The following is a 12,055-nucleotide window of genomic DNA, read 5'->3' on the forward strand; positions in this document are numbered from 1 at the left end:
GTTTTTCTTTCCTAGCTCCCCCAATATCCAGCTCCATTCAGCTAGAAAAAGCTGCACCCTTCGGCACTCCCTGCATGGTTTCCTCCCCATTCCCTGCATAATTTCAGTCCCCTGATATTTCAGTATTTATTCTGGACACTTACATCAAACCTGCTCAAATTAAAAAAACCCAACTGAGATCCCCCAAGGTGTTTTTTTTTCCTAAGCATTGTCATCTGGTTCTGTGCTGGTTTGGGGCCAGACAGACCGTCTCTTGCCCTGAAAGGGACAAAAGAATGAGACTCACACAAACGGATTGGAGAGTGATGGAAAGTTTAAATGGAAAAGCAATTGGTGAAGCTACAGAAGACTACAAAGCATAGTGGCAAAGAGTATCCCAAAGCGTACAGAACCCCTCACAGAATTCCCAAAGGCTTCCCAATCCTTCCCTTCCTCCCACCTGAGGGTAAACCCAAACCCCCAGGGCTCTTTCTTCCCCCTCCCGCTGCTAGGCAAGTCTCAGTCTGGCCAGGTCTGAGACTGCCCCCCCCCGCCTCCATTCTCCTCCTGGCATTAGGCCTAGACAGGCCTAAGAGGCCTTGAGGATACTCCCCCGGCATTACCCAATAAGAGAGGACATCTCCCATGGGAGCAGAGAGGGAAGAAAGAGGAAGAGGATGACTCTGCAGATGGCCTTATAGGGCGCAGGATTTATGGGTAGAAATACGCCGTTTCCTGTGTCCACCCCTGTGGGTGGGCACCCAGGACACCAGAGGTGTATCTCATGCAGCAGTGGCAGGGGGCACCCAGCCTAAACTGCCACAGGTTGCTACTAGTCATTTTTTGAATACTTCCACTGAATGCTGATGCAAGCAAGGGAGTCTTGCCCGGAGCAGAGGTTGCTGGGAATGCCAACGACCAACCTGAGGTCACAGTTTCACCTGACTTCTGCTTCACTGGTACATAGAATCACAGAGTTGTTTTGGTTGGAGAAGCCCTTTATGATCATGCCCAACCATTCTCTAACTCTGCCAAGGCTGGGGCTAAACCATGGCCCTCAGCACCACAGCTCTGCCTCTTTGAAATACCTCCAGGGATGGGGATTCAAACACCTCCCTGGGCAGCCTGTGCCAGGCTTTGAAAACCTTTCAGTGAAGAAGTTTCCTCTAATGTCCAACCTAAACCTCCTCTGGTGCAAGTTGAGGCCATTTCCTATCATTCTATTACTTGTTCCTTGGAAGAAGAGACCAAGTCCCACCTGGCTCCAGCCTCCTTTCAGGGAGCTGTAGAGAGCAATGAGGTCTTCCCTCAGCTTCTTCTTCTCCAGACTAAACAACCCCAGGTCCCTCAGCTGCTCCTTTCCCAGCCCTGTTCTCCAGACCCTTCCCCACTGTTGTTGCCTTTCTCTGGACCTGCTCCATCCCCTCAGTATCCTGCTTGGACTGAGGGCCCCAAAACTGAACCCAGTACTCAAGGTGTGGCCTCACCACTGCTTGACTGCAGGGGCACAATCCCTGCCCTGCTCCTGTTGACCACACCCTTGCTGATCCAGACCAGGATGCTGGAGGCCTTCTTGGCCAGCTGAGCACACAGTGGCTCATGCTCAGCTCTCAATCAGCACCCCCAGGGCTTGCTTTGCTGGGCAGTTTCTTGTGTAATCCTGGAGCATTCATGAGGTTGTTGTGACCCAGCTGCAGGACCCAGCACCTGGCCTGGCTGAACCTCATCCCACTGGCCTCATCCCATCAATCCAGCGTGCCCAGGTCTCTCCCCACCCTCCAGCAGACCAGCACTCCCTCCCAGCTCAGTGTCATCTGCAGCTGTTAGTTGTTACACCCACAGTCCACACTGCACCAAACCTCCCCTCCCCTTTGTGCAGAGCTTCTTGCCATAAAAGAAGAGGCTTACCTTAAGGCCAATGGCCTGGTGAGCTGCCAGAGTGACTGCAATGGCTCCATCTAAAGAAGTGATTTCTCCCAGCCGTGCATACATGGTGTTGGACAGACCAAGGCCACCTGGGACAAACAGCACACTTGAATCCAGTGTAAGTTGCTGTTCCCTCCCCAGAATCCCTTTCAAGTACAAAACCCATGAAGAACAGAAGACAGCTGACTGGAGAAGGTCTCAGCACGGGGTGGATATAACCTGTCCACAAAGCAGCAGCTCACTGGTGCAGTGTGCCAGAAGAATTCCCTGGGAGAACAGTGGTTGAATAAGCAGGAGCTGTGCTGCATCTCCTTCTAGGCAGAGAGCAGATGCCTGTGTCCAGGCAAGCCTGCACACACAGCCACCACAGCACAGCTCAGCTGAATCCAGGGTGCAATGGTGAAAGAGTCAGAAGAACTGCCCCAGCCTGATGACATTTCCATGCCACATCACAAAACAAGACAGTCTGCTCTCCCAGCTGGGCAGAGATGGATTTGAAGGGTGGACCATTTGGAGGAGAAGAATTGGCTTGAGGATTGCACTCCAAGAGTGATGGTCAATGGCTCAATATCTGTGTGGAGACCAGAGGGGAGTGGTGTTCCTCAGGGGTCAAGACAGGGACCAGTGCTGTTTAACATCTCTGTCAGTGACATGGGCAGTGGGATGGAGGCACTCTCAGCAGGTTTGCCAACACCAAGCTGTGTGGCCCAGCTGACACACTGGAGGGAAGGGATGGCACCCAGAGGGACCTGGCCAGCCTGGAGAGGTGGGCCCATGCCAGCCTCATGAAGTTCTACAAAGCCAAGTCCTGCAGCTGGGTTGGGGCAATAGCAAGCACACATCCAGGCTGGGCAGAGAATGGACAGAGAGCAGTGCTGAGGAGAAGGACTTGGAGGTGCTGGGTGAGGAGAAGCTCAGCAAGGGCTGGTACTGTGTGAGCCAGCCTTGGGCTGATTCCCAGCAATGTGGGCAGCAGCAGCATGGAGGGAGGGGATTCTGCCCCTCTGCTGCACTCTGCTGAGCCCCACCCCCTACATGTCCCTGCAGTGCTGGGGACATGGAACTGTTAGAGTGGGTCCAAAGGAGGCCACAGCAATGATCAAAGGGCTGGAACCCCTCTCTTACAGACAGAGGCTGAGAGAGGTGGAGCTGTTCAGCCTGGAGGAGAGAAGGGTCCAGACAGATCCTAGACCAGCATTTCAGTACCTGAAGGGGCTACAGGAGAGCTGGGGAGGGGCTTTTGACAAAGCCCTGAAGTGACAGTGTGAGGGGAAACGGCTACACAGGATGAGATACGAGGAAGAAAATCTTTCCCAGGAGGGTGGGGGGCAGTGGAACAGGTTGCCCAGAGAAGCTGTGGAGGCTTCAAGCCTGGAAATATTGAAAGCCAGGTTGGATGAGGCCTTGAACAACCTGGTCTAGCAAGCAGTATCCCTGTCCACAGCAGGGGCTTGGAACTGGATGATCTTTAAGGTCCCTCCCAACCCAACCCATTCTATGTTCTCCCTCACTGAATCTATTTTCTGCAGATGGTCAAACACAAAATTTTATCTTTCTCTGAGTTGAAATCTTTAAATCCCCATTTTAAACAACAGGAAGCAGGCACTGCAATGATCTCATTTCTGAGGTTCATGCAACATATTAACTTCAATCCCTTTGCAAATTTAAGCTTTAAGCCACTGAGGACCTAATATCTCTGACCTCAGAGGATTACTTTTTGTTCAGTACTGCATGGGGAGATTTTATACATTTAATAAACAGGTGTTGTACTTTTACACTTCTGTGTGGTCAAACACATTCCTATCTGCCACTGACAGGTGACAGCTTTGACAACTCAGCTCCATCAGACACTGCAGTCTGGACGCAGTACACCTTTAGGACTCCCTAGCATGAAGTGGAAGTCCCACTGAATGTCCTGCTCTCCTGCATCCAAAAAAAGAACAAAAAGGAAAGTGCTATGCCAGGAGGAATTTACACCACCTGTAATTAGTTCCTCAACTCAGGAGTCCAAGGTAGGAGTATGCAGAGCTCCCTACATAGCCAACAGACACTCCTGGTGTCCATGACAGGGAGGAAGCCTCAGCTCCTAATTTAGGCATCAAGTCCAATGTCTACACAGGGAATATTAAAGAGACATTTTAGAAGAGCCCAGAATGTATTATTTCAGTCACTAGGGTGCTCCTTTGTGATCATTCACTCACCATATTCCTCTGGAATCTGCATGCCAAAGAGACCCAGCTCCTTCAGGCCTTCTAAAGTCTCAGGTGGGATTTTTGCATCTCGATCGATCTTCTTCGAGTCCACTACAAATACAGAAGGTTTTAGAAATGAAATCTGTGGAGTTTAGTGCAGAAAAACATCTCTGAGCCCACAGTGTTCTCAAATCACTGGGTGGAAGAGCTGGCAGAAATATGATCTCTAACCTAGCAACCAGACTGAGAGACCAGACCCAAAGAACTGACCTTCCTGACAGGAAAAGAGGCTTCTAGAGAATCACTTCCCTCCCTGCTGTAGTCTTCTGAAGCACCTTTAGGAAAGCCAGAGTGCTTCTTGCACCAGACACAGACATGCTTCTCAGCCCTAACTTCACAACAATGCCCCTTTCTGGCTCTAGCCTGATCACAGAGACATAGAATCATGAAGTGGTTTGGGTAGAATGGGCCTTTAAATGCCATCTAGTCAGCAGGAACAAACCAAACAAAAATAAAATCTTATTGACAGTCCTCTTTGCCTCCCTTCCCTCAGGGCTGGAAAAGTCTCGACCCAAAACTGGCTTCTGTAAGATTGATAGCACAGTGGGTGGGTTGGAGGGCTGTTTGCTACAGCCTGTCACCCCAGCCCACCACCCCAAACCAGCCACCCCCCTGCAAAAGGCAAAAATGATCATATTTAGCCTTTTGATGCCATTGCCTTAAACACTACATCAGGAAGTCCCAATTCTGATTCTGGAGAACAATGCTGCACTTGGGTAGCCAGCTTCATTACACCATCAGTCAAATACAGAAGCAGCTGGAAGGCCCCAAGCATACTGATGATGGTTGTCAAGTCACTGCATAAAAAGGCAAAGGACTGGGAGGTGTGAAAAATCTGGGAGTTATTTAATTCCCTCAGACATTTGTAGGAGGACAGGTTGTGCTTGTGCACCTTGGCAGCTGGAGTAAGGGAAGTTACTTCCAAAGATTTTCTATCTGAACCAGGCCTAGGTTGTGGCTAAATAACCCAAATGAATTAGTTAATTGCAAAAATCTTCCTTTTATGAGTTATTCAACTTCCTGGGGGATTACAAGAGCTGTTCTGTACTTCAGTGGTGAAAACAAACAAGAGCTGTGTTAAGCAGCTCAGGAAGTCTGCATACTGCAGCAAAAGCACCACATGCTATCTTTCCAAACAGCACACAAAATAACTCTGCAAAAGCAGTGGTGCTTTCACAGGATCCCAGCATGGTGTGGGTTGGAAGGGACCTCTGGGGATCATCCAGTCCAACCTCCTGCCAAAGCAGGGCACCCACAGCAGCTTGCCCAGGATCACAACGGCCAGGAGGGGTTGGAATCTCTCCAGAGAAGGAGACTCCACAACCTCTCTGGGCAGCCTGCTCCAGGGCTCCAGCACCCTCACACCAAACAACTTTCTCCTCCTGTTCAGATGGAGCCTCCTGGGTACCAGTTTGTGCCCACTGCCCCATGTCCTGTCACTGGGCACTATGGAGAAGAGTCTGCCCCCAGCCTCTTGTCCCCCACCCTTTAGCTCTTGCTGAGCATCGCTCAGATCCCCTCTGGGGCTGCTCTTCTCCAGGCTCAACACCCCCAGGGCTCTCAGCCTTCCCTCCTCACAGAGCTGCTCCAGGCCCCTCAGCAGCTTTGTAGTCTCTGCTGGACTCCCTCCAGCAGTTCCCTGTGTCTTTTGTACTGGGGAGGCCAGAACTGGACCCAGTACTCCAGATGCAACTTCACTAGGGCTGACTTTCCTAAAGAAACGTAGAGGAAGCTGTAACTGCTGTACAAAACACAGCAGAGGGAAGCAAATCACTATTCTGATGCTTTTGTAACAGCAGCTGTTCATAAATAAAACTCATTTTAAGACAGACTTGATGTTCCCCCTGCTAATGCCTTAGCTACACAGTATCAGACACACACTTGTGGTGTGCCATCAGCTGTCCTGGGGTGGGAAGGTGGTTTTGTTACCTTCTCCTCCACCCTGCCCATACAGACCTAGCTGCGCTGTCTGGACACTGTGAGGCTTCATAACAACCCTGCTGAGGTGAATTTCCTTACCCAGTGCCAATCATATCAAGTTTCTAACTGCTCAAGGGTTCTCTCCTGTCCTGAATAAGCAAACAGAAATAGCTGTGAATTCAAACAAAGATGAGCAATTTCCAGCTTAATACTAGAACTGGATATTTTTATCCCTCCCATAAAGGTCAGGCTTTTCACTCAATAAATGATGCTCCTCAAGAGAGCAAAGGATTAACAAATGCAGCAGTCTGCACAAATTCTTCATTTACTCTCAGTGAGGAATGTTGCAATTTTACAGTTAAAAATTACCTGGGTCTCAGAAATTGTGATGTGTGACAATCACAAGGTACTTCAGGCTCCTGCAGAGTTTGGCAGTCTAGACCTAATATCAGAGTCAGCAGGAAATCCTAGAGGATATTGTTTAAGTGCCTCAGAAATGGCTGGCTGTAAAAACCCACTTTTGACAACTGTTCTAGAATTGGCTGATCTGTTGCACCAGGAATAGAATAAACTCCCCGTAACCCCAGCTGGAATGCACAGGGCTGAATAGGACTTTCCCAAACAAAATTACTACCCTGAAGCTAAGAAAAATTTTTAAAAATTAAAAAAGGCTTTTGATTCCTCACAGCTTCTCAATGAGACATTTCTAAAGATCTCTGCTGAATTTTACTCAAACCACTTTTAGCACATTCAAAAAGCTTCAGAAAAAGCTCACAGCATATGAAGCTGTAAATAACATTATTCAACTGAGCTAAATCCAACTTTAAATCCTCCTTCTGCCCCAGAATTCTTTTACTTCCTGGGGATTTTTCTGTTTGTCCTTGCTGTTGCTGTTTTTATTTGATCGTTGGCTTGTGTGTGTGTTTGTTTGAGGTTTTTTTAATTGTTTTGAAGATGTATTTCTTTTCAGCAGCATCCAAACACTCCATATAAGACAATCCATAACAACCCATAGAACTAGCAGCATTATTATAGTCTGGGTTGGAAGGGACCTCTGAAAGTCATCCAGTCCAACCCCTTCTGCAGTGAGCAGTGACATCCTCAACTAGATTAGGTTGGCCACAGCCCTGTTGAACCTCACCTTGAGTATCTCCAGGGATGGGGCCTCAACCACCTCCCTGAGCAACCTGTTCCAGTGTTCTACTATCCTGGTAGTAAAGAACTTGTTCCTAACATCCAGTCCAAATCTGCTCTGCTCTAGTTTGAAGCCATTGCCCCTGGTCCTGTCACTGCAGGCCTTTGCAAACAGTCTCTCTCTCTATCCTTGCAGCCCCCCTCAGGTACTGGAAGGCTGCTATTGGGTCTCTGTTGAGCCTTCTCTTCTCCAGGCTGGGCACCCCAGCTCCCTCAGACTAGCCTCACAGCAGAGGTGCTCCAACCCCCTGATCATTCTCATTTATATTTTAAGTATAATAATCCAATTCAACTGCTGTAATTAAATCATTTGCAATCACTGAATCACCTGCATGAATAAGAAACTAAGAACTGTACCTTCTTCATTGAAGAATTTTTCCACAGGTCCTACAAACTCGTTGATCTCCTGCAGCTCCTCATTGGTAATTTCTGGGTATGGAAAAACTTCTTCCTGAAATAGGAGGCAAAAATGTTTAGTAACAGAACCAGCCTTCCCTGATGAAAACCACAGAAATCAGCTTTACTACAGACTGAAACAGCAGAAGGTATTAACTGAAACCCAGACACATTAGGGAGAAATCAAAAGGTTTTAAGGACTATAAGGATACACCAAGCCTGAATTTTGGCAACACAATCCCATTCCAGGATCAAAAAGAGTTAATTTTAATTTGTATTAGACTCAGTTCACTGTTGGGTGTGTTTTCAAAGCTCAGCCTACAAAGGCTGGCCCTTGGAAACACACAGCACATTCTACCTGTTTCTTGCCATAGAGATTTAGTGAGTCCACATTGCTCCTCACCATCACTGTTATCTTGGTCATAAACTGGAAGCAGCATGACCTCTAAGGCTTGAATAAATAAAAAACCCAAGCAACTAGTTAAAGATTACATGAGAAGCAGGCTTCCATTTTTATCATCTCTTCTTCCTTGTAAGCATGAGAGCTTACCTCTGCCCAAACAAACTTGTGCATGAGAGCCTGAAAAAATTTGTCAGCCCCAAAACCTCAGGACCTAGTGAATGCTGGTTTCAGAACATTGTTGTATTGAAATTTGAGAGGAAAAAATCCTGTCAGCTCCAAAACCTCCGGACCTACTGAATGCTGGTTTCAGAACATTGTTGTATTAAGATTTGAGAGGAAAAAATCCTGTCAGCTCCAAAACCTCAGGACCTAGTGAATGCTAGCTTCAGAACATGGTTGTATTGAAATTTGAGAGGAAAAAATCCTGTCACCTTCAAAACCTCAGGACCCACTGAATACTATTTTCAGAACATTGTTGTATTGAGATTTGGGGGGGGGGGGGGAATCCTGTCAGCTCCAAAACCTCAGGACCCAGTGACTGCTAGTTTCAGAACACTGTTGTATTGAAATGTGAAAGGAAAAATAAAAAAGTCTCACATGAAGAGAGGTTTAATGTGATGGAATCTTATTGCTAACTGCCATAAAACTTCACTTGGTGAGGTCTGTTGGGGTGATTTTATTGTTCAGCTCATTTCAGTGGATTCAAGTTGTTGTTGTTGTTTTTCAGTTTATTTAACCCTGTAACCTCTGCCAATGCACAACCTCTGATAATCCAAACCCTGGATTAACAAATCCTTTAATCCAGTGCTGTGTCTCTAATTTGGAACTACCTTGTGCAATGGCATCTCAAGACACAACAAGAACTTCACTCTTCCCAATTAAAAACTGCAGAAGAATAGATAAAACCTTGTTCCTTGAAGCAAGCAGAGAATGAAGTGACATGAGTTTGGTGGAATGCTGTTAAGGGCCAGAGCTCAGGGTAAACAGAAACTGGTGTTCCTGCAAGGCAGCCTGCTAGGCTTGCCAGAACAGGTGACTGTGGTTTAAAGCAGCTCTTCAGACGCTGTTCTTGAGCAATAAAAATTACACCATGCATTTTGTGTGCACAGTGCACGTAGGTGAGTTTATTGAACCCAGCTTCAGCTGAGAGGCCAGCTGAAAACTCCTGAGAGCAACAGGCCTGGACTGCAGCTGTTACTAGAATTGCCTTCAGCAGACTGCACAGCAGTGCCTTGCATTCTCCGTTCTGCTGGAGGGTAGGGAGGCTTTCCAGAGGGACCTGGACAGGCTGCGTTGATGGGTCGAGGCCAAGGGAATGAGACTCAACAAGGCCAAGTGCCAGGTCCTGTACTAGGCTGACAACAACTCCATGAATGCTCCAGGCTTGGGGAACAGTGGCTGGAAACTGCCCAGCAGAAAAGGACTTCGGGGTGTTGGTCAGTGGCAGCTGAAGATAAACCAGCGTGTGCCCAGGCAGCTGGCCTGGACGAGCAATAGTGTGGCCAGCAGGAGCAGAGAAGGCATGTGCCCTGGCGAGACCACACCTTGAGTACTGGGCTGGTTTGGGTCTCTTATTCCAAGGACATTGAGGGGCTGGAGCATGTCCAGAGAAGGGCAAAGCAGCTGGGAAAGGGTCTGGAGAGCAGGGCTGGGGAGGAGCAGCTGAGGGAATTGGGGGTGTTTAGTCTGCAGAAGAGGAGGCTGAGAGGAGACCTCATTGCTCTCTACAGCTCCCTGGAGGGATGTTGGAGTGAGGTGAAGGTTGGCCTCTTCTCCTGAGGCACAAGTGACAGGATGAGAGGAAACGTCCTCAAGCTGCACCAGTACCAGTAAGGCTGCCCAGGGCACTCCCCATCCCTGGAGAGGTTTCAAAGCCGTGTAGATGTGGTGCTCAGGGACAGGGTTTACTGCTGACGTGGATGCATGGTTGGCCTCGGCAGCCTTAAAGGCCTCTCCCAACCTGAACGACTCCATGATTCGGCACAGCCGGTGCGGGGCCAAAGCAGGGCCCAGTGCCCTGGGGCTGACCCGGGAGAGCTGCTGCCCCCGGCGCTCCGCAGCAGATACCGCACTCCCCGAGGGTCCCCGCACCACAGCCGCCAAAGCCACCATCGCTCGGCTACCAAGCAGCTGCCAATCCCAACACCGACGCACCGCTGGCAGCTGCGGCTTGGCACCACCGACCCCGGCACCACCGCTCCTCTCTCGGGGCCCCCGCTCGGCTCCCCTCAAGCCACAAAAGTACAACCCGGGACCCCCACCCCCCACGCCGGCGGGCCCCTCACCTTCTGCACCGACCCCAAGAAGAGCTCCTTGGCGAAGGCGCGGCGGGGCGCAGCGGTGCGCAGGTGGCGGAGGGCGGGAAGGTGGCGGAGGGCGGGAAGGCTGCGGGCGCCCGGCAGAGCGGCGCGCAGAGCGCGCACCACAACCGCGCTCATGGCCATGGCCACCGCCTCGACGCGCGCTGCTGACGTCATGCGGCACGCGCCGCTTCACTTCCCGTCAGCCCCCGCGGGGCGGAGCCGCCCTCAAGTGCGCAGCGGGGGGAGTCGGCAGGCGGGGCTGAGGGCGGGGAGTTGATGTTCGCCCACTCCTCAGCGCCTGGGCGGGGCGGGGCGGGGCGTGGCGTGGCGATACAGCCTCTGAAGCCGCAGACACCGCAAAGGCGTTCGCTGCGCCTCCTTAATGCCAGTGCCTGCCCCGAGGGTCCTCCGCAAGGGCAGGTCAAGGTCAGGTGGAGGGGGCCAAGTTCTTTTGGGTGGTGCGCAGTAATAAGCCAAGGAACAATGGATACAAACTTGAACAGAGAAGATTTCACCTCAACATGAGGAGAAACTTCTCTACAGTGAGGGTGACAGAGCCCTGGAGCAGGCTGCCCAGGGGGGTTGTGGAGTCTCCTTCTTTGGAGACTTTCCAAACCCACCTGGATGCATTCCTGTGCAGACTGCCCTGGGTGATGCTGCTCTGGCAGGGGGGTTGGACCTGATGATCTCTGGAGGTCCCTTCCAACCCCTGATGCACTGGGATACTGTGATACACGCAGACTGCACACCCCGTAATGCCCTGCCGGTTACAGCCCTTGGCACTGGCAAAGGGTTAGCACAGAAGTAGGACCCCTCTGAAATAAAGCCGCTCACGGCTTTTTGCTTGCAGCTCCACGTCCTCAGCAAGCCTTGATCCTGCCCAGGGGAGGTGCTGCAAGTTTGTCAGCCTGCGTCGGGGCACCCAAGAGCCCCGCACTGCAACCTGTGAGGGGGCTGCCGCTGCAGCAGCTGGGTCTAGTGATCTCCTGCAGCAGCTACAGAAAACCAGAGAACTGGACAGGGCGACATAAAACCTTTTGGAGCACACAGGAGGTCTCTGAATCGCTTCCCTGAGCCAACTCCAAAGCAGCACTGCAAGCCAGGAGAGGGAAGAGGAAAACTTGCCAGAGCCGAGGAGGAATGGCTTCATCCCCTGTTCAGATCTGGTTGATGTGCTAGGTAACCACCACGAAACCTCCAGCAAAACCTGACTCCTCCCAGCCTGTGTGTCTCTGGAACTAGGAGGAGGATTATGCCAGCCCTCACCTGAACTGCCCTTTACCTGTGTAGCCAGTTTCATGGACAATTAAGTGCCAAAGACAAGACACGACGACCTGAGGTAAATACTGCACTGAGGATGTTCAGATTCCTGTTTCTCCTTCGCTTTCATCTGCCTATGCCTTTGAAGCAGTTTCTTGTTTTATTAAAACACCCAAGTGTCAGCACGAAGCTGGATTACTGAGCTGGGTACCTAAATACCAACATCTGGTTAGGAAACCCACACTGCTCTGCTGCTCTACAAGAGGTCACTTGGCCAGTTTGCTGTGTCACCACCCCATAACCTCTGTTCCCCTCTGCAGTCAAGTAGGAGAGCTCACTGAGCATAAGTACTCAAAAGAATGCTAAAATTCGTTAATACAAGGGTACAATTAAATTGTTTGAACTATTTCTTTCAAGTCCTT

The 12,055-nt window shown here is 50.2% G+C and overlaps 1 protein-coding gene across 1 annotated transcript in view; it reads right to left on the minus strand.

The window, feature by feature from the left end:
• The window catches only part of ACAD9 (acyl-CoA dehydrogenase family member 9), a 28,941-nt gene extending 21,219 nt beyond the window's left edge, over positions 1-7,722 (minus strand). Inside the window, exons 1-3 of the mRNA XM_054387276.1 lie at positions 7,629-7,722; positions 4,107-4,208; positions 1,888-1,994 (exon numbers count right to left, since the gene is read on the minus strand). Of these exons, the coding sequence (XP_054243251.1) occupies positions 1,888-1,994; positions 4,107-4,128 (129 nt within the window). The 5' untranslated portion in view covers positions 4,129-4,208; positions 7,629-7,722. The remainder of the gene's footprint in view (positions 1-1,887; positions 1,995-4,106; positions 4,209-7,628) is intronic.
• Between the last annotated feature and the right edge of the window lie 4,333 nt (positions 7,723-12,055).

The sequence above is a fragment of the Indicator indicator genome, chromosome 15 (genome assembly GCF_027791375.1).
Source record: "Indicator indicator isolate 239-I01 chromosome 15, UM_Iind_1.1, whole genome shotgun sequence".
In the NCBI taxonomy this organism is placed as follows: domain Eukaryota; kingdom Metazoa; phylum Chordata; class Aves; order Piciformes; family Indicatoridae; genus Indicator; species Indicator indicator.